This window comes from Enoplosus armatus, chromosome 9, assembly GCF_043641665.1.
Source record: "Enoplosus armatus isolate fEnoArm2 chromosome 9, fEnoArm2.hap1, whole genome shotgun sequence".
Classification (NCBI taxonomy): Eukaryota; Metazoa; Chordata; class Actinopteri; order Centrarchiformes; family Enoplosidae; genus Enoplosus; species Enoplosus armatus.
Genome location: NC_092188.1, coordinates 2,047,113 through 2,070,258, shown reverse-complemented (window position 1 = coordinate 2,070,258; position 23,146 = coordinate 2,047,113). Strand labels below are relative to the sequence as shown.

General features: G+C 42.2%; 2 protein-coding genes across 2 annotated transcripts; one reads left to right on the top strand and one right to left on the bottom strand.

The window, feature by feature from the left end:
* Positions 1 to 2,858: 2,858 nt before the first annotated feature.
* On the bottom strand, positions 2,859 to 6,089 carry LOC139290515 (asialoglycoprotein receptor 1). Its single transcript, XM_070912311.1, has 7 exons — positions 6,015 to 6,089; positions 5,431 to 5,508; positions 4,955 to 5,077; positions 4,167 to 4,472; positions 3,913 to 4,079; positions 3,689 to 3,801; positions 2,859 to 3,609 (listed from the first exon to the last, which is right to left on the bottom strand). Exons 1-7 carry the CDS (start codon positions 6,079 to 6,081, stop codon positions 3,486 to 3,488), a joined length of 978 nt encoding a protein of 325 aa, XP_070768412.1. The 5' UTR covers positions 6,082 to 6,089; the 3' UTR covers positions 2,859 to 3,485.
* A 2,895-nt stretch (positions 6,090 to 8,984) lies between these two features.
* On the top strand, positions 8,985 to 16,880 carry nes (nestin). The gene is made up of 4 exons (XM_070912343.1): positions 8,985 to 9,815; positions 10,851 to 10,975; positions 12,646 to 12,719; positions 13,386 to 16,880. The coding sequence occupies exons 1-4, from the start codon at positions 8,985 to 8,987 to the stop codon at positions 16,256 to 16,258; spliced, it is 3,903 nt and encodes a 1,300-aa protein (XP_070768444.1). The 3' UTR covers positions 16,259 to 16,880.
* Positions 16,881 to 23,146: the final 6,266 nt, after the last annotated feature.

The following is a 23,146-nucleotide window of genomic DNA, read 5'->3' as shown; positions in this document are numbered from 1 at the left end:
GCTGAACAGAACTTGTTGACAGAGTGACAAGCTCTGAGTTAGCCAGCGAATAGGCTAGCTAACCGCTAGCTACCGTGATTCCCCGAATTAACAAAATGTTTGTCGTTCACTCGAAACACAGTTCGTTTCATCAACTCGGATGAAGCATAGTAAAGATAATCCCGACGAGCGTCCTTAATCCGGTGGCCAAAACTGGCTAGTTAAAGTTTTGCTTTACCATTTGACAGATGACTACCATACCAGCGGAAACCAAAACAACCGTGTTGTTTCCGGGAGACACGATTCGCGCAGTCGCATTAGAGGAGACACGATTCGCGCAGTCGCATTAGCGGACGCAGGCAACACTATAGCTGTGTTGCATTCAAGTGCAGTATGAAACAATGATTGTGCATTATTTTCCGTTATTTTTTTTACCATTCATAATTAGTCGTTCTACAGTACAGGGATGTTTTAGCGTGGTAACGTTCAAAAGTCATATTTTTCTATAGTTTTATCAGGTGAAGGACATATCCTGATCCTTTAGTAAGACACAGTGGTATAGCTCAGGCCATGATAACATAACAATTCTTAGGAAATTAGTGCACGACCTAGAACAAAAAAACAATAAGACATTGCCAAGCTAGCTGGCTTGTTACCACAGACTGAAAAAATATTTGGCAACAAGTTTGATGATCAATTAACTGTTTTAAAAGCAAAACTGCAAATCTCTTTTTCCAGTTTGTTTATGATTTGCTGATTTTCAGATTGCTGTGATCCTTCCTCAAGTTTCATTGGCTACGCTGAGGCTGTTGGTGAGGGTCAAGAAGTGTTGACTTTCACTGAAACTTTTTTATTATCTCATCGTGATGTTATTCCCTACGGTGGAACAGACAAGAAGGGGTTTGGCTGTAAGAATTTGTTGCAAGGCTTTATTTATGTAGCACTTTTCACACACAATGGCAATTAAACGCTTCACTTAATGTATGAAAGACATCAAAATAGCAGTAACATGGAAGATACTTTGAGTCACCCATCTAGACTTTACTAAACAAGCCTGGTAAAGCATTACTGTTGAGCATTAGACCTTCATACATCTGCTTACAGATGACATGGAGTGACGGTTTAAACTCACGTACGCTTTTATTCCCATTTTAAACCTTCATGATTATCACATTTAATCAACATTATGATCATTGAGAACATTTTCTGTTACAACTGAATTAGTGAGATAAATTGTTGACAGTTCTTTCTAGTCAGACCAAAAAGGAATAGAAGTACGTGGTCAGAAGTCCTTTTAAAAAAAAAAGCCTGAAAATATCTTGATCTCAAACCATTTGTCTTTTTGATGAAACTGTCATGCTAACATACAAAACTGGATTTAAAAAGCGGCTCTAACATGTTGTATTGAATGTAGAAAAAAATGCTGATTCAAAAGTATTAGTAGTTTAGTGCCTCCCTGAGGGCCACCGCTGTATTTCTTTTAATGCTGGACTCAATAGTCACATTCACAGTATAACATTTAACCTTTACATTCACATTTTTTAAACACACTTTCTTCATAAAGCTTTCAAACATTCACCCGGCAGCCTCGCTGTTAGGTTTGTTATCAATCATAACTATAGGTTGTTCAAAGTATTTAACCTCTGATGCTATAATTATTCTAGTCGTTTACAATATAGGCTACCTGTGCTGGCTGTCGTTCTATCCACAGCGCTGTTAAGAGACGCAGCTTCCTCCTCAATCTTTTAAATCTTATCATCCCCAATGTGTCGAGCAGACTGGAGAAGTCATAATGCAAGAGATGGAATTTGAAATGAATCTGGGCATTTTAAAACCCTTCGGTGCCAGCGCGTTGTCAAGCATCAGAAGCATCATACGTTACAAAAAGCAAATGTAGACGACATACTGGTACATAAAGTGGAAAGTACCAGCTGCCTCCAGTGGTTTTCTGTTCATCCTGAACAAATGTTTAAAATCCTGCTGCAGGCCTGTGTGAGGGCTGTGAGAAAGTCGGTAAGAAAGGACGTCTGCTCTGCTGTGTTGGTCTTTAGTGTACTTCTGCTTTGAGGTCGTGGCAGTTTTTCCTCAAGTTTCCTCAGTTTTTTTTTTCAATTTAGCAGCTAATAATATGTTGTTCCAAAGGGAAGTCTGGTGGTGTGCATTGCTGTCTGCGTGGTGTCTCTTGTGATGCTACCACTGGGGGAGCAAAGTCAGAACTTTTCCCATTCTAGTGGCCTAACATACATGTTAATACGCACATGTTGGATTAATACAATCTGTTTGTTTGTTTGTTTAAACACCTTTACATGAGGTGAAGCCAGTGGTAATGTGAGGATTCCAGTATAATGTTGTCAAACTGTGGAGGCCTTATTGATCCCCATTGTGTTCCCCACATGTCTCTCAGAAATACAGGACATAGAAACTATCTCTCTGATATGTTCTGTAGTGTTGAAGTGCATGTATTCATTGATTTAATAGTTCATTGATTATGAAATGAAACGTTTGTCCTGTCTGGCGCGCTCCAGCAACACTTCACATATCAGAAAGATCGAACCGCGTGTCACAAAAGCAAGCTATGATGAAATATGCAACGATGAACAGTCTCTCTGATCACAGTGACATTTCACCACTTTCTTTCAGTTCTTTCTTGACAAAACAAAAAAAGACAGAGAGAAAACACCAAATTCCTCTTTGTAAAACACGCAAAATGACACTTCCCTATTAACTGAGACGTAATGCCTCGAGCTATGGCGCTGTGTTTGTGCTGATGTTGACCGTGCATGTAACTGATTTGGAGGGATGTTCCTGAGTAATGTTGTTCTTTCTGACTTGCTTACTGATATTTTCAAGGAGCAATATGCAAGAAAAAGACAACAACGTGTTGCAGCACATTTATTCACTGTTGACCACAGACTAAAACATTGATCGCTCCTAGACAGGCAGGTGACACTCAACCATCACCTGTACAAGTATAATATATTCCAGAATATGAATCCTTTCTGTTGAGAACGAGTAATGCAGCGCCCCCTGTTGGCCAACCAGCAGCAGCAACGTAACAAGTTTCAAATAGGGAACTGAGCAGTCTTGTTGGTCCCTTTCATCAATCTGCTGATATGCAAATTGTAAGCACTGCTTTTTTAATAAAGCAGAAGAAAAGCACATTCAAAGGTGTTAATGATTAACGTATTAGTTCCCCTTTAGGCCGGTCACTGTATTTTCCTAAATGCTGGTGTCACACAGTATATAATCCAATATCTAGTTGCACGTATACATTAGATCTGGGACACACACACACACACACACACACACACACACACAAGAAATAATTCACTTTAAATATTTTTTTTCTCTTTCCTATGAAAAATAGAAATCCCTTTAATTTAATTTACTTTGAAAAAGTTGTGAAGTAGAAGTCTTCATACTGTGATATTTACAGTTGGTATTATTTTACATGTAATTAATCTTTACAGAGTACCCAGGAACCTTCTGAAGTCTGACTGCAGTGTTTAAACAGATAAAGCGTTGTTTACGCAGATCCATCGCTGTTTGACATCACAGCTCACTGACTTCCATCCTTCTTCCAGGACAGAAATGGCACACTGGCCGTCAGCAGGTCGTTCTTCTATCCAGCTGCCGAGGGAAGAACATGATGTTTAGATGGAGGCTGATAGATTTTACGATTCAAAGTGTTTAGGAATGTGTCTTTTACTTTTCACTTAGATCACTTCCATCGAGCCACTTCCATTTCCCATCTTCAGCTATCAGGCCAATCCAGTATCCTTTGGTTCCTGAGCTGCACCAGCTGTGTTCACTGATGAATGCCTGACAACAGACGGTTATCAGATATTTAAACTCTATACTTTAATAAACTCACTGTGGCCCACACACTCGTAGTGTGTTCAGACCTACAGAGAATACTTTTTCATGTCATACCTTCTGTTTCAGATTAGTTATAAGAACCAGATCTGAACTTGTTTTTCTGCAGTCTTCTCGAGCTTCTTTCCAGGTTTTCTGATATTTAAGAGGTTTAGGGTCATGAATTACATAGCAGCTGGTCTGGTTGTGTATCCAGCCGTTCTGACAAGCTTTACACTGTCTCTCTGAAACAACAGAGACCAACCAATAAATAACATTTCTGCACTGTGATGTTATTGTCATTAGTGGTTATTAATGGCTTCTGAACATACCGTTGCCTTTGTTTTCGTCTTTGGGGCAGTAGGCATCAATGCTCCACTGAGCTCGAGTGACGTTGAACTGGTTCCACTTTGTCTCAGAGTTTCTTATTTGTTCCTCCAGCTGCTGGTTTTGTGCTGTCAGGTCTGAGATCTCGCTTTTTAAGGCCGTGTTGTTTTGCGTCAGATTGTCATTCTGGACTGTCAGACTGTTGACGTCGTTCCTCAGGTTTTCGTTGAGGTTTGTCAGGTTGCGATTGACAACCAGTAGATTCGCCTGGCTTTCTTTTAACTGGTCCTGCTCACTCTCATGACTGGCAACTGCAAAATGAAAATTAGCTTCTTAAGTGATAGTAATAATGCAATTTTTGTATTTTGCCACATTTGGAAGCTATTTCCTGTATGTTTTACTTCAGGTTTTCCAGCCTTTTGGAAGTTGTAGGCTCCCGTTAAGTGTCCTAAAATGTATGACATCAACAAACCCCATGAAAAGACTAAAACCATCGATGTGCTAATCCGTTTCTTTATGTTTTCCGGCCTTACCTGTGTGTGACACTCAGGAGGCCTTTTGGTTCCTACTTAAGTAGATAATTGACATTGACTTAAACAGCGGGGCACTACAGTTGTAGTTGTAAACATTACTCAAACAGAACAGTTTTTACTTTGTTCATAACAGATTTAGAAAACAATTAGAGGCAGAAAGTTAGTTGTAGATGAAACAAATTACATAAAGTAAATGACTTTGTTGAATTGTTCTTTAAGGTCTGTCTCATGTCCAAGTCTGAGGTGTTTTGTATACTTACAGTAGACACACACTGTTATGATGACCAACAGCAAAATGACACAAAGAGTCCCCAAACAGAAAGTCAGCTGCTGATAGCGGCGGCTGCAGTTTGCTTGCTTGTCGGGCAGGGATCCTGCTGAGACTGAACAACAAAACATGAGGCTTTAGATCAAGAGGGTAGCGTTCAAGGTCACAGTCCTTTTAGTACAAAAAATGACTCTTTGTGTTACTATCAACGAGGAAAACACAGTGTAAGGAGGAGCAGAAAGAGGGAACTTTATACTAAAAAGTCAACAGTAAGTGAAAGACGGTAAAGGTACCCTCGCACTAGCTTCAGATGAGGACTGTAGATTGATCACCCATCTCTTACATTGATCTCTTAATATAGTGTGAATAAGACAGATTGAACAGTACAGTACAGGAGTAATAATGGTAAGTAGTGGTAGTAGTCGTAGTAGTATTACTGGAACTGTTCCCAGCTGCAGTACAACATACCGTTTGTGTCAGCAGTTTGTTCGGTTGTTTCACCTCGCACCTTCACTTCATCGTACACCGTTTCCTCCACCTTTTCAGCTGAAAGGTTGAAGGATTCGCCACAAATGGTTAATTACTGTATAGTGTTCGTATTTTAAAGGCGTATTCCATTATTTGAAATTGAACCCGATGATGATTGCTTTCGTCCCAGTATCTTCTTTTAGGATGAAGAGCCATTCATCCTAGTGTGATCCAGTTCTCTCACAGTTACAAGTAACTAGTTCATTACACGGTCTCCTGGCAGGTTTTAGGTAGCTGTCGTCAGGGTGGGTTACATAAATAGGCAATACTAAACAAGAGCAGGACAAAAACCAACAGCTGTTCAATGTGTATATGACAAATGCATGTTTTAAAGCAGCAGACTACATCATCATTTTACATGTTTACACTCATCTGAGTTTAGGAAACAGTGACTGCAGGTAAACATTTCACTGTATATGAGGTATCTACAGAATCTGATCCATGTCAGCGGTGTGAGCGTTTTTAAGATATCTTTTCTTGATTCTTTAGAAAAATAAAAAATATTTTTAAGAAAACAAACTTACCTTCAGGTGGGGAAGGGTTGTTAGCTTTGAATACAACTGAAGCGTAGTTGACCTCCTCCTCCGCCATCGCCACCGTCGTTCTGTTGGTTTTTATCTGACTAGTAGGCGCAGAAGTAGCTCTGACCCCTCCAGAGCCTCCTCATAGGAGAACTGCTGTTTCCCTCTGTTCAGCTGAGTCTGTCATTCGCAGCCTTGAAATGAACAACTTCTGCTTTTGGTTGAGAAAGTAATTTGCATCCATTACTGGCTGGATATGAACTTCACAGTGTGTTCCTGTATTGAGAAAATAAAATGATAAAAGCCAATATTACAAACAGGAAGAGGCTTGCTAATATTTAACTTTGGATGTTTGCTTGTCTGGAAACAATTCATGCTGTTTCCAGAACATCCAAATCGACTCACCCACAGCGGTGATAAAGTTTTAGTGGTTTTGACTTGACTGACTCAACTTCTCTGTGTGGTAATTAGTACCTGCAACAACTCACACATTTCCCCCACTCACTGTGAGACTGTGCTGTACTCACCAATGCTCACAGACAGTAAACGTCCAATATGTGTAACATGTGTCAGCTTCTTTCAGCCAGACCAGTAGATTTGGTCCTGGTTCAGCTATTTTTGTGGTTTGTCAAATTGCTGTTTTCTAGGCCAGGTCTGCACTGAGAGGGATTTTGATCTTATACACCCTCCATGCTGGTCCAGGGCAAGATGTCTTGGTAACTACTGGCCCCAATGCCACTAAATGGACTTGTGTGGATGTAAAGTCACTTGCTTTCTTATACAGTATACAGTAACATGGTTACAGATATACATTTTAAGACAACTTCATGAGTTCAGCTGCTTTGAAAGAGGAAGTCAAATATACAAAATCAATTTTCTTGGTTTTATTTCTTTGTCTTTGCTTGCTTTTGTAACTAAAATATTACATTTGTCAATATGGATCTGAAAATTGAATTGAATTGAATATATTGCCTCTTTATCAGAGGTAGAGGAAGCTTTAAAATGTTGTGATACTTCACTGATGCCGTCACAGAGTAACACCTCTGGAGCAGCACTGCCTCAAAGCCACTTGATCTTGTTAAATGTGGGTCATTATAACAGAACCGGTCTTGTAAGGACGTCCTTTTGAACTGAAAGTTACACTACTCACAAAAAGTTAGGGATATTCAGCTTTCACATGAAGTCGATTCACATTGAGCAGAAATGAAGAAATTACCATTGCATGCTTCTACTTAAATGCCCTACTTTCATGATATAATATCACTGTAGCATGAACTTTTTACATTTTCCATAAATTTCACCCGAAAGTCGAATATCCCTAACTTTTTGTGAGTAGTGTATGTCAGTGGTTGTTGTAGTGTTGAGAGATGCCCACTAGATGGAGATGGGTTGGCCTAACCAGACTTTTAATGAAGACTTTATTATTATTGCTATCTGCGTGTGAATGAATTCCCTGTACTCTGCAGATACTGTAGGTTGTGCCTTGTGTGTTTGGTTTTGATAAGGTCATGGTATTCACACTTTATTTGGTTTAATCATTAACTAACTTAACTAAATGCAGTTTCCAAAACTGATGAAAATAGATTCAGAAGTACGTTCAGAGCGCGGCTCGGCAGACAGCGGAGGAAGATCTTCATGCACAGCCACAACTGGTCTCATAAACACTCATAAAAACAGACTCCACACGTCCTGAAGTCACAGTCAAGAGTTCCTTTTTAACAAATTGTGAAAGAAGGTGTGTGTCAAGCTGGAACTGTATACCGTATTATCACTATTGTTCTATCCGTATTTATAGTTTTTAGTACGTTTGAGTACTTGTATATAAAATCACCCTGAGATACTTGCAACTTTCAGCTAGAGGATGTTAGAAACTTTGATGTTGTGTAATCCTTTAGTTGGTTTCTTTTTTCAATTAGATGGTTAGCTTCACTTGTCCGTGTCCCCATTTTCATTTCCGGCAGGTTAGATGACAGTGGTGTTTTTTTTCTCAGGTCTCCCCCCCAAAAAAACTCTTAGACAACTTCAGCTCATTCAGAATGCTGTTGCTGTTGTAAAGTCATAACTAACAAACGTGATCACGTCACACCTTTTGTCCTCCCGTGTGTCATATATGATAGAGTTTAAATGGCTGCTGTTTGCCTGCAGATCTCTGGTTGAGGATCAAAATACATCTCTGACTGTTTTACCGTACCAAAGCGTTCTACTTTGGCTGAACCTCAAGCACTAGCAATTCCCACCTTGAACATACACATCTGGACTTCTCTATATTTCTGTTTTTCTGATCACTTTCATCACTCATTTCTGTTGTTTTTTTTAGAAGAACTTCAGAGGTAGAGAGTGATGACATGCAGCAGAGGTCTGTGGGAAGATCAGACTGGTTGGGTTGCAACTAAATGGTCAGTATCTTAAACCTCTAGGCTTTCTATGCTTTTCATTGCATGTTATATCTGACTTACAGTGATATACTGTCAGTCAAACTGTACTCTGGTGTCTTTTACTGGGTTTACTTTTAAAGACGTTTGAATGTCTGTATGTAAAATCCTTCACCTTCTGCCCAGCGGATGTTTTCCTCAGCTGGGAAAAAAGTGCCAGTGGTGAAAGAGTTAAACTTGGAAATTACATCACTGCCTCTCGCTGGCCTTTCCCATCTCATCCAGCCCTCCTGCTCCACCCCTCCATCTCATCTCTCCTCCACCATTCTTTCCACTCTCTCCCTCTCCAGCCCTCAGTCTCCTCCCTCTCCATCCCTCCTCCCCCGCTGTCCGTGTGCCCGGCCCCTTCATTAACTCTAGTATGAAAGGGAAGCCTCTTGCTGGCAGTCAGACCACCAGAGCCTCACAGGACCCTCGCTCACACAAGAACGCCCCCCCAAACGCAGACTCAAGCCAGGAAACGGAGATACAGTTGGCTGCCAAATCATAATCAGTGAGCGAGGCCTCGGTTTGCCAAATCTCTTTATTTTATAACACTGACATGGAGCTCCACAGTGTGCACAAAACCTTTCACCATAGCCACCTGGGTGAGGAGAAGCACCAGATGCTGAACCTGAACCGACGCCTGGAGACGTACCTGAGCCGGGTCAAACTCCTGGAGGAGGAAAATGCGCTGCTCGCAAAAGAGATCCAAACTCTGAGGCACAGCAATCACGGAGCCTCGACACGAAGGAAGGGCCTGGAGGAAGAGCTGCAGCAGGCCCGACTGGAGGTGGACGTGGCCTGGAGGGACAGGGTCCACACGGAGCTGGAGGTCGGCAGGCTGGTCGAGGAGCTCCAAGCCCTGGACCTGCACAGGCAGAAGGAGGCTCAGGCTCAGGTCAAGACCAAGACGAAGCTGGAGCAAAGCAGGAAGGCGCTGGAGGAGGAACAGAGGGCACAGATCTGGCTGAGGGAGAAGGTCAGTCAGCTGGAGCATGAGATGAGGCTCCTAATTCAAACCCATCAGGAGGATGTGGCCCACTTGGAGGCCTCTTTGACCCATTCCAGAGCCACAATGCCACCCACTTTGGCTCAAAGGGGCAACCAGACACCAAACCTCCTACAGCTGGGACAGGAGTACTCTCAGAGCGCCACCAAGGCATGGCAGGAGGCAGCGGAGGCCTATCAGGGGCAGTTAGCTCGGCTAGAGGAGTCACTTAACCAGGCCAGGAGCCGTTTAACCCGAGTGGGCCAGGAGAAGAGCGAGAGCCAGCTGAAGCTCCAAACCCTGCAGAAGGAGATCGCCTCAGCTCATGACGTCAGGCTGCATCTGGAGAAAACTGCAGCCCAACAGGAGGACAGATACAGCCAGGAGATCCAGCAACTCCAGGTGAGAGCACAACATCCATACCTGCCGGGATGCTACAGATCCTAATCACTGTAAACATCCCTGAAAAACTCACTGTAGTTCTCATTTGATAAGTGGATAAAAATGGATGATCGCCATTGATTCATTAAATAATAATTTCAGCATTGCAGAGAACTTCATATATATATATTTATACATCCTCATCATCATAGTGTCAGTTGATCAATATATATTATCATAGGGGAGATAGATTTTCTGCTCTCTAAAAGAGTCCATGTGAATTATTGCTTTAGATTGTTTTTAGAGAAGCTGTGAATAGTTGTTTTTTTTTGCAAATTGGGGAACTTCTAACGTGTGAAAGAGTCTTCACAAGGCATCCACTGTTGCTCATGAGATGTGCAATCTCTCACAGTGCATAGTCATAGCTTGATACGGCACAAATAGGCACAGTCTAAAAGGACGCAGTGACAAACCACAGGGGAATGTGAACAGTTGTGCTACATGACTGGTCAGGTTTTAAAAGATCAAATACTTGCTCACCCGATCTTTTTGTTCTCACTATAATGACCACATGATATTTTGATTTATGTTTTTATATCTCATTTTCTGGCGAATATTCAAGGCCTTTAGTAACATGCCAGATGCCCCACTGAAGGCTTTAAGGAGCATTTGTGATCTCTCCTCCCAGGAGCTTTCCTCCCTCAGTATGCTCATTTAATATTCTGATGGAGTGAAAACACTGGCGCCTGAAAGAGACCGAGGGACTACATATTCATAGGTTGGGGCTGATTGGATTAGTTCTGGGTCACAGTGAAGGCTGAAGGATGAAGGACCCAAATTAAGAGCGCTTTTTAGGAAAATGCTGCTTTCTCCCACAGACGAGTAGCAACAAGGTCTAATAAACAAAACGGTGTGAAAGGTCAAACATGAAGTGAACCCACAGAACATGTACCACAAAGAAAGTTTATTTTTACCAAATATACTCCACTGTGAGAATGCTTTCATACCTTTTTTTTTAACCGCTTCCCTTTCCTGTTTGACTTCCTGTTTTGGCAGGAGCACTTGGAGGGCCTGGAGGCGGAGAAAGAGGAGCTGGGCCAGCAGATCGATGGTCTCCTCCTGGAGAACCGCCGGCTGCTGCAGCTGAAGATGTCTCTGGGCCTGGAGGTAGCAACGTACAGGTACTGTCAGGAAATGACTTTTCCAAGATGTAGGAGGTTCCTGAGCAAAGCAGTCACCATCTCTGCCCCTGGTACACTGGGAAGGGTTCGCCTGGCTCTGTCCAAAGTAAATTTGTGATTTTAGTTATGTGTTGACAAAACTAAGTTGTATATAAATATCTTGCAGCCACAGGGGGAGTCAAGATATGAAAATATTGCAATATAATAAAACATCAGTATCACCAGTGATTCTGTGATACCCGCTGTAATGCAAAACCAATAGAATCTGACACATAACATCTAACTAAAGAGGAAAATATACTGTACTCCTAAAAATATACAATATGATATTGATTATTTATCCCAAACCTAATGATTGTTAGGGATTTCTGTAGGAGTCTTATCAGATTGTGCATTACCTGCAATACACTGTGTCTGTTGCCTGTAAAAGAGTCTCATAGGTGTAAATATATAATCTATTCATTCACAGTAAAAAAGCACTTTTCTCTTTGCACTTTTCTTCATCCCAAGGGAAAAGAGATGTGCAGGGTTCGTTGTTTGATTGATTCGGCTATTGACTGTCTACTAACATGTCAGATACGTTTTCTGTTGTAGAAGTCAGCCTTTGTGTTGACTTTGACTCTTCATAATAGGATGGCTTTTATGAAGTGTCAGTCACATCGCTGTGAAGAAGGAGAAACTTTGGCTTCACACTGTGATGTAAAAGCATTAAAACGTCACCAGGGCGGATGATCTGAGGAACTTACCTGTTTGATGTCGGAGAGGTGTGGGATGAATGTTGCATTTAATGTTGATTTCAACATGTTTGTTAAAAGGCGCCTCACTGACAACGTCATGGGAACTGAAATCACGTGTTTCCTTTGTCTTCATAAGTGAAGAAGATGATTAAATCGTATTATGGTCACGTTCCAAACTGTTGCTCATATATGGTTAGCTGTTTATTTTAGAAATACATCTCATACTCTATACTATCATCACTACCATGTCGATTTAGATGATTCTAACGCTGCTGCAGACAAGCACCCTCCAACTTATCCACTATGGGGCTCTATAGTGGTGTCTCCTTTCTCCTTCTCCCCCCTCCTCAAAATATTGACCCTCACCCTTCAGTGAGAAGCTACCGATTTAGGAGCTATGGGAGTCTTGAATAACAGCAGAGGGGAGGAAAGACTAGAGGACACATTTCAATGCCATTCACTGCACATGGAGTCAAACAGGCTCCTGTGAGGAAGTGCAGACACAAACGTGCACTAAACTGCTAGACATGCAGCTCATTAAAAGAGTGTGTGTTGGAATGGAGACTTGTGTGTTCCACATGTGTGAATGGAGACAGTCGTATTAGTGCTGCATGGGCTGCTTCTAATATCTGCTGCCACTGCATGTGTGTGTGTGTGTGTGTGTGGAATTGATGGCAGAGGTTTGTGCGCTGCAGATGGCTCCTCAATGGCAGGCCCTTTCCTTCATTACCATAACAACAGACCTCAGTCTGTTCCTGCTGCTCAAGAGCAACAAAAGTCGCCCCCCACCCACCGCTCTGTGTGCGGCATCATGTCGGCATTCACCCGTTTATGGCTCATTGTAATTTTAAACGTCGCAATATTCCCGTGTTGTGTTTTAGAGCTGCGCAGCTTCAGGATGTAACCCCCCTCTCTTGTTGTCTGTCTCTACAGAGCTTTGCTGGACAGTGAAAGCCTCAGGGGAGACATCCCTTTGTTAAATCAGCCAAGAAACATTTCCATCACAGGTAATTGAAGTAAACAATATTAATACGGCAGCAGCATGTCAGTGACTCACTGCTGCAGTGTTTATAACCTCAATGTGTTGCATAAATCCTCTCCTTTATCTCCACGCTCCTTGCTACATTAATACTCCCCCTTTGTAAGGGTAGAATCTCACTAACTAAAAGCCCCTCAGAGTGGGGGACATGTTTGATACAATTTGTAATCGCATTAGTCTAACTGGGCAGGGTGGGTGGGGGTCTTGGCTAAGGGAGCTGAGGTAGGCACTTTGGGTCCTGTAACGCAAGCCACCTAAGACAGTCCCCAAAGGTTATTGAGCCATATGGCTTTGCTTTCCGGTAACTTAGACAATGGTGAAAGGAAATGACGATCAATATCTCCCCATTAGTGTCCGACCTCCATTGAATAACATATGTTTTAATAATGCTTTGGGGAGGCAGGTTCTCCACAGTATCTCTGTCACATTAAGAGTACTAAGGATGATTTGAAATATTGTGCGGAGATATCAAATATCATAGGAAACAGTATATTTGGCAGCACTGTTACATTTAAATGTGTTGGTTTCATTTCGATGTCAAGTCAATGTATTCAAGAGACATCAATGCAAGTCATTATTATTACAGTAGGTTAGTTCATTGTGTATTCATGAGCTCTGCTCCTGTCCTCCACAGATGCAGTTTTCAGTCCTCAAGGGGTTAAAAAGAATTACCAGACCCAGCTGTCTGCTAGCCACAAGACCACTTCCCTCTCATCTGTCCGTGGAGTAACAGGAACAGGGTCCACAGCGATGACTGCAGCACCCATCTGGAGTAGAAAACCTGTAACCCTCACTGAAACTCCAAAGATTTCCATGAAAGCTGCATATGAAGACACATCAAAGTCAGCAACACTGGAAACCCCCTATCCAAAAATACTGCAAGATGGAGCCGTTGAAAACTTCAGACCTCAGGAGGTTCAGGAGAAAGTCACCTATGCTGAGCCTCTATCACCTCCTAATGAGGAGGCTCTTGCTGATACAACATCAGGGGACAAAGAAGGCGAAGAGGACTCGAACAACGTTGGTGTTGAACCTCCTGCGGAAAGACCAGTAGTGGAGTCAGTTGTCAGTTATCAGGTTGAGTCTGGCCTCAGTACTGAGCCACCTTTCAATGATGAAGTTAGTCAGCATCAGTTTACCACACCCAACCTTACACCATACCACGTCAGAATGACAGAGGAGCCCTGTGCTTTCTCAGATGACTCTGATAAGGATGCACCTTTAGAAATACCTGCTGAAAAAGAAGATATGCAGGAGCCACATGCCCCATTTGATGCATGGGTAGAGAAAGAGTGTACAGACAAAGAAGTAGAGCATGTGCAAGAGGAAACCACAGATTCTGAAACCGAGGCGATACTTGAACCAAACTTCGAATCCCGGACTAGCAGTCCATTGTCTGAATGTGAGCCTGAAGAAAGCATGTTTAACACAGACTTCAGCCGAGATGAAAACATCTTCAAAGAGGACGCAGCTGAGATAAGACAAGAAATAAGTAGTTCTATAGTCGGAACAAATGAGACGGATGTTGAGGATAAGTTGTACCCTGATGGAGAAGAGATGGATACATGGGACAGCGTAATAGAGCGGAAGGTGGATCTGAATACAAATGATGGCATAAAAAAGAATGAAGAAGAACGACAGCACGCTGAACCAGAGGAAGACATATCGGCAAGAGAACAAAAGCATGAAAAGAGAGGAATTAGACTGGATGTTGCCACAGATGTACAGCAAGACGACAACGTGGCCTCTTCACTGATGGACACGCAAGTAGATGATGATGGACCGAGTGCTGCGTTAGACCAAGAGCATGCACCGCTTCCTGATGATGAAGAAGACAATGAAGAGGAGGACTCTCAAAATGTCTCTGTTTCCTGGAGGACCGAGCTGGAGAGCGACAGCTACGCTCAGGAAAACACTCTAGCTGACACTCGTCCTCTGATTCGATACAAGAGCGATGAGACTGACGTAAATACTCAGGCGTCACACATGGATGAGAGCGAGTCTTCAGAAGGTGATCCGGAAAAGAAGATCGGAGAGACGGGAACTGGAATGTGGAGTGAAGGCAAGTCAAAGAGATTTGGAACTATGGAAGATCTGTGCGAAGAAGTTGAAGGGGAAGCGCTGGATGAGGAATATGATCTGGGATATGCTCACAGTGAGGACAGGGGTGTTGGCCCTGGTATGACTGCAAGTGATCACGCTGCACTGGTGAATGATACAGAAAAAACAGAAGAAATTATCAGAAAAGTCAGTGAGGGACATTCGGATGAAGAACTCACCAAACTCATGGTACCCACAAATGTGGACTACGATGAGGAGTTGGAGACAGACAGACTTGTGGAACAGGAATTAGAAAACCTCGCCACAGACAGCTACAGCGCTCGCTTTGCACAGCAGCAGGTCAGAGAGAGTGAGGAGATGCTACATCTGCAGGACAAGTCTGTCGAGGAAGTGACGGAGCAAGAAGAGGCTGCAAAGACAAGAACGCAGGACATTATAGATCAACCTTATGAGAACTTATATTTCAGTGATCCGTCAGTAGTAATGCCCCAAACAGACACTCTGGCTGATGAGGAGGTCCAGCATGAAGATCAAAAAGCTATAGATGCTCCAGAGAAAAGAGAGGAAGAGGATGAACACAATGAGTCCATGGTGACACATACTGATGTAACAGAAGGTCACTCTGGCTTCAGGGACTTCATCAGCAGGCCTGATATAGAAGAAATCAACAGCTCAGAGGAACCTAACTTACAGGTAACAGCAGATCAGGTAAACCTGCAGGAGGTGGCTGTCCCCACTGAGGTGAAAGAGGTTGCACCTGTGGAAGTATCCAGCGTATCTCAAAAACATCTAATTGAGGATGTTGCAGACTGTCAGGAATTTCCAGAAGTTCCAGAAACAGCTGAATGGGAAGTCCTAGAGAACCTAATTGAGGACTTTGAAAACAGAGATCAGAATGAAGATGTAGAAGGTGATAATGTGCCTGAATCAGCTGAAAGTTATCTCCCTGACGACGGAGGCTCTGGTCAGGGCGTTGTGACATTTAAAGAGGAGCCCCTCAAGATTTCCCCCGACAGTGTACCTGATGAAAACGATATATTTGTGGTGAAGGACTCAACAGAACTATTGAACACAAATGGCAAAGACAACGACCTCCATGGTTTCTTTAGCTCTGGTGTAAAGAATGACTACTGGGTGTCGTCCTTGGAGACCGGTGCCACCTATCAACCAGATGATGCCTATAATGAAGCAGCTGAGCAAACCAATCAGAATCTAGGGTTTGCTGACAACTTGGTTTGGGGGAATCTGGAAGACCCGAATGTGGTTTACAGGAACTCCAGGATGGATATCGAGTCAGCCCTGGCCGCGAAGAAAGAGCAGGAGCAGATGCATTCGGAGGTGAAGCAGGTGGAGGAGCTGGTCCATTCTGAGGAGTCTGAAGTTGAGGGTGAATCCTGGTCATCTGGGGAGGAACCGGTAGAAGAAGTAGTGAGAAGTTTGAGTTAAAGCAGTTTTAGTGTTAGTCAGAGGAAAAATACGTTTTCTTTATACTGTAGTTACTATGAAAACCAAAGTGGTGCCTTGGTGCGCACCTCAGTGACACTAACCACCAATGTGCCAATTCTATCCATAAAGATATCGATCGTTTCCTTACGCTGACACATTCGACTAACCGTTTTTTCTTCTATGTTAATTGTTGAGACTCTCCAGTCTTTCAGTGTGCATGTTATGGACGGAGGTTGGGCATTTCTGCATGAGGGACCAGCATGAAGACAGAACAAAGAATGTCGTTTGAAAGTCAGAGTGTTTATTGATTGCTGCCTAATCTGATTTTACTGACTGATAGAAATCAATGAGACCAGAAGGGAAAGATTCCTCGCAGAGCTGCTATTTCACATCGTATCAATCAGACAGTGTGTTATCTGATCTCCCTGGACAACAATCGACTGTTTTACACATGTATTGATTTAAATGGTTGGTTGTTTTTAAAGTCTTTTGTTAAAGATGACGTAAACTTATTTGGATAAGCAAACTGTTTTGTTTGTATTTGGCTGGTCTGTATTACACTTCCTTTTGTGTCCATCCATATATGCTGCGGTACATTTACAGTCTAAAAATAAACTGTAGAATCATGGTATGCCCCGAGTCTCTTTGTTTGAACATTTATCTTGTTTGCTTGCCAAAATAGGTGTAAGCAAATATTTGATAAAGGCATCTCATTTTTATTTAGACCATTACAATCTGTATTTCTTTTCTACTTATTACAATACAGCCCGCTGATAACTGAGCTGATATGTTGATGCCAGAGTTTCTAGTTTCTGGTGAATTGATCTTAGCATCTTGGAGAATTGAGTTTCCAATACTAAATGAATAATTCATGAGTATTTACTTGGGTTTAAATGGAGCTGCTCTTTCAAGAAAAAAAAAATATTTTCCCTATAATGGGCGTGAAATTACATTGTTCTTTCCAGGAAACTTCATAGAAAATGATCTAAATTATAGACCTATAAAATAAAGCGTTACCAGGGTAATTATGGAACCATGCCATACCTTTACTATCAAATACCAAATTTTGTCAGTGACTATGGGGCTGAAAACTATCTGAATGTCTGTTATCTGAAAGAGGGAACTGGTTAGTGATGACTGATGAGACGGGCCTCTAAAAGCATAAACCTTCAACTCCTCAAGGCGAGGTCAAGAAACCAGCTGCTTGCTGCCTTCCAGAAACATCCTTCTCTGTTTCCTTTCAGGTTTTCATTGAGGAAGACTGAAGCTGTGTGTGTGTGTGTGTGTGTGTGTGTGTGTGTGTGTGTGTGTGTGTGTGTGTGTGTGTGTGTGTGTGTGCCTTGACTTGGCAACATCCCAGCTGCACTGACCTCAAAGCAGGCAATCTAACAAAGCAGCACCGGGGCCCTCCACAAGCAAACAGCCTTCCCGTGAGACGGCCGAGGAAGAAGTACGAAAGCGGGAACAATGTGTGACCTCACCCCCCCACCCCACCCCCCTCCCTCCACTCCCCTCGTCATTCATTAGTCTCTTTGCCAAACAATGATGGCTATTTTAGCTGGTGCTTGAGTCCCCGCAGCCCAAATCTGCCCAATGAGAGATTCAGCGAGGAAGGAAACCGCAGACGGTCGCATTCCCTGTGACAAGGCCGGAGTGCTGGGAAGGCATTACGGCAGCTGTCTGGCATGTTCCTGCCCCCCCCTCCCCCATCAATAGAGCTGTCCACTATACAACAGCGATAAGAAGGACTTCATTGATGCCTTGAGAGGAGAGCAGTAACTAAATGATTCATTTAATCTGAATTATAAACCAATAGTTTCTCTACCTGCTGGTAATAATGAGATATTTTGTGTTGTCTCAGGTCTGAATAGCCTTCATGTTAACTTGTATGTTGAACAAATGCCAATGTGGTGACTGGAGGCTTTGCTTAAGGCCTTGAAGGACGTTTTAGTTTGTGTTGTGAGTGAGAGCGTTCATTTGGCCTTATGTCACATCATCAATTGTCCTTTACAATCTCAAAGGGAATATTTGATTAATTAAAACTTGTTTACTACTAAAAGTATGACAAATGTATCAGATTTAAGATCCTTTTACATTGTAGTTTTACAACCTTTTTACCTTAAACAATCAAAATCCAACTTGATCAATTTCTACTTTAGTTTTATCTTCATGTGTGCACGATAGCACAACCAACCTTTTATATTTTATATAAGAGTTCATTAAAGGAGTTTGGCTTTAACTAGTAAGGCTACATTTAAAACAATGGAGAGCCAATGAGCATCAAGGGAACCTGCTATTCTTGAAATACACAAGAGTTTGTGTAGTTAAAAGTTAAGCGCTGAAGACGCTTGGCACAAATTAGTAGTTACAGCTAATTCATTCTAGGGGGGGGGTCTCTTTTTTTGATAGCTGCATGAATCATTTTATTCTTTGGCAACTAAACGCAGTAAAACTCTGCAACTGAGGGTCAAACCAACTGTCAACAACACGAGCATGTGTGCCAAGTTTTCACGAACAAGCTCCCTGGTTACCACAAAAGCTGGCATAGCTGCTAAGTGTTGTTACGTTTGAGCAGTTAGGACCGTGTTTTTTAGCCAATTACATGCAGAAATATCTGAACATGAGCACCAGACCAGACTTCATTTTGTTCTGCCTGGCTTTCAAAAAAGAGATTATGTTCTAATTTCTTAGAAGCTGCAAGAGCACATCCTCGGGTCTTAATAATTGCGTGCTACCAAAGGCACCCATCTCACCGGAATAAACTACATTTAAGTTGAAAATGCCTCCAAAGTCTGCTTAAGGCATCGACACCCTCGACTGCTCCAGTCGTGACCAACGGCCACTGGATTAACACGGGGGAGGTGTGTTTGTATTAGTCCATTAAGAGAAACGTAAACCTCTTTTAGCTCTTTGTGGTAGTGTGTGTGTGTGTGTGTGTGTGTGCACATCTGCCATCCGTCATCCCGTCTCCATTGATTTACTCCAGATGTCATGGGTGTAACTGGTGGAGGAGCTGCAGAGCTGGACTGAGGAGCAGGTGTCTTCACTGGGCTCTCCCACTTTACATCCCCATTATATCAGAAAAGGCATGAAGGAGTAATCATGTGATGCCACTGAGTCTTAAACCCTGCAAGAGGCTCAATTATGTGCAGCTAACGTGTTGAGTATTATTTGAATTATAAGTTTATCCCGGTGGTTTCTCTAGAAGAATCAGAGGGTCTGTCTGCTTGGGAACACTTTCATAGCAATTAAATAATGAAATGCAGTATCTTGAATGTCATTTTGACCTTTTGGACATTGAGTATGGTGCTCGTGGAGATTGTGTAAGAGTTCATCCTCTGGGAGCAAGAATATGCTCCGTAATGTAACATTTTTACTTGGTTCTACAAGAAAAGTGAGCAGGTCACCAAAAATATTAGGATTTATCTAATGTTTTTTTTATGAAAATTTGGCCGTCAATTTTAGAGATGTCTTGCTCTGTCCCTCCGTCGTCAATACATAATCAAAAGACAGCGTGGTAGCCATGGTTACGTGCATCGTTACACATACCTCAAGATCACATCCATGACAGAGACCTTCTTTACCTCATTAACCAGTTCCTTTACACCGTCACAACTTACACTAATAAAACTGTAGTTTTACTCTAATTACTTTTCAAATCCACTACTTTATGTTGTTAGAGCAGAATTTGTACTTGACTGCTTCCACAGGCAGAGACGTGCAAGGTGCACTGAAGACGCTGGGTTCATTTCAAAGCGCAGAGCGAGAGATGAGTTGCCTCTGACCACAATGACAAAGGAGGTGAAATGCAGAATGGTTTCGTGTGTCCCTCGTGAGTCATTAGTTCCCTATTTGCGGTCTGACAGGTGATCCACGATGCTTCCACTCAAAAACTATTTCCAACTTTTTGCACCTCGTGCTCCAAGCCCCTCCGCCCCGCCTAAACACCAGGAATTGTCTGTCTCTGTGTAAACAGAGCTTAAGGCATCTGACAGTATTACAACGCTATCAAATCCTGCCTATCATGTCATCAGTCAGCGGCCTGCATCGAAATAGAGCCGAGGTTGCACTGCGATGTGCAATCTGCTCCTGACAGCTGCAGGTTGGTTTAGTGATCCAGGATGAGCGAGACTGACCCGTGAATAGAAAATAAAAAATCCTCCATGAGAACAATATTAAAGGCTGTGACCTGGATGTTGGAGCCCACAGTCGTCTGCTTTAATACTGACGAGGGCTGGTACTGTATCAGTAGGACTGATTCTTAGAAATCAGGGTTTCATTTGATTTGATCTGAAGATAAAAGTAATCTGGCACCCAGTTTGACCTTCTGTCAAAAGATGGTGAAGCAGCAGCAGCATCTCCAGATCATCACATTTTAGCTCAAAAGATGCTTAAATGAACACAAAATAGTGACTTAATTCAGAATTAGGGGTTTTTATATCCATATAGATTCAGTGTGGAGTTACTCTGTCAGGGTTCTTCTGCAGCTGCTTTACAGAACCTAAAAGCTTAAAGATAATTTAGAGTGTGTTAGATAGAAGACAGAAATAACAGCACAAATACAGGAACACTGCTGGTGTGTGTGTGTGTGTGTGTGTGTGTCGGCCAGCAGATGCCCACACAGTAATCTAATCAGTGTCTGGAAATGAAGTTAGATGTGCGCTGGCAGACAGGCCACACCCATGAACACAGAACACAGAGGAAGGCAGAGAGGAAGATGATGACTCACATCCAGTCCTCCACTTCTCCGTCGCTCAGCAACCACAAAACCAAATTCTCAACAAAGAAACTAGAAACTATGAAAATCTATTCAGTCGCACGCGTTTAAATGTATGAAGCACTCACGCTGAAGATGTGACACTTCAGAGGTTTTAACCCCTGAAGTGTAGAAAGATGAGACCACCCTCAGAGAAATGGCTGCCTTCTTCACTCAGGGGCAGGAAGAGGAGGGGTGACTGTTGGACAGACAAGGCCAGGACGGGCCAGTTGGACGTCTGGCTGAGCCGTCTGAGAGTGTGTGTGGTTATTATTAGTGGAGTGTGTGTGTCTGTCCGAGACGTGGACAAACCAGCTGGCCGTGGCAGCTGACGGCCTGCGGTCAGCTCAGTCAGTCCTGGGTGGGTCGGATGGGTTGGAGGAACAATTGTGCGGGTTTTCCTTCTTTGCCACCAGCTTTACTTCCTCCTCTGTCTTCTCTCTGCAGTCCAATCCTCAGGATTAGATCAATAAAAAGTCAAGTGATGTGAAAACGTAAAACTGGTGGTCAATTAAACAACTTAAAAATGACCATAAAACCTTCTTAAACTCCTGCTGCATGAATCCAGTCTCGGGCAGTGGTGGAGGGAGTCTTCTGCTGCTTTCCTTAAACCCGGCTTCATTGTTTCTTGATGCGTTTGGCCGCTTGGAGCAAAACAAGCTGTAAACTCATCATTGACATATCAACACCAGTAAGTAAGAAGTAAAAAGCTAATGTTATAAACTATAAAAACTCCACCACGGTCACATTACTTCCCCACCACTGAGCTTCCAACCTGTAAGATAATATAGACATATAGACATTTCTCATTTAGCTAGCTGTTAGCGACCTCGTTTTTACACGTAAAAGCCTCAAAATTCAGGAGTAGGATATCTACTGATGCTTGTGTTCACCACATTTCAGGCATCAAACCAAAACCCATTCAAAAAACGATTGACTTGGAGACGAGGGAACCGGGAGTGTTAACATGCTGACTCGTGTCCGGGTGCATTTATTTGGTCAGTTTGTGTCCAGCTGATGAATATAAGTCCAGTATTCACTCTCCTTTTAGCTCTGTCTTTGGTCTCCACCAACTCCATTTAGCTGCCGGATGCTCCTTTTTGTTCACCAGCTGGTCTCCAACTGCGTCCGTCTGATGATGATGATGATGATGATGAGAGCGAAAAGTTGTGTCGAACCAAAAGACACTAAAACAGAGAGCTCACATTACATGAAGCCATTTGATCCAGTGTTGATATAAAAATATTATTAGTGCAAAACTACAATGTAAAAATGTTCTACTAAGAGTAAAAGTATTGCATTAAAATGTTTACTTGAGTAAAAGTACAGAATCTTATTAGAATCCAAAGTGAAAGTACTTTGTTATGCAGAGTGATCCCTGTTTTTATTTATTATTATTATATAATTATCACTGATGCGTTCATGTGGAAGCAGCATGGTCCTTAAACTTAACCTACTTAAAACTTAAATTTTTCTCTGTATAACAACAAGTAGCATGATATTGAAAAACTCAAGTACCGTTTAATTACGCAGTACTTGAGACATTGGTGGCCTTCGTAACACATTTTTTGAGTGTAAAATAAAAATGACCAAAACTGTTTGTATTATTTCTGTTTATATTATTTCTCCTCAGGTCATTAAAGTCGACATACACACTGTTTTTCCTGTGATCACAAAATAATGGTCCTTTGTTGTCACTGACTGTAAAGCTGTGTTTAACTATTATCACAAAATAATTATCTTAGATTTTCAGTTTTGACACTTTATGTGGAGATGAAGGAATAATTGCTTGTTATGTTGAGATAATAAGACAACCAGCGTTCTTGTGATTTGTGTCGAGGAAACAAGCCTGTTATATTGAAAAGTCATGTAATCACAATGTTTAAAAATAAATACGCGATGTTTAAAACCTTCTGTAATGCTGTCTTCTCTTGCTTTAGTATGAACGCAGTCTGTAAGTTGTGTTTTATGTTGACGCCAATGGTACAAAGTCTCTTCAGCTTCATTAAAGTGCCTTTGAACTCACTTTTGTCACATTATTTTCTTTATTTTAGTTTCTTGAAGGCAGAGTGACTTCACAGCTCCAAGGTAAGAAACATATTCACAGATTATTCACAATATGTGCAACATAT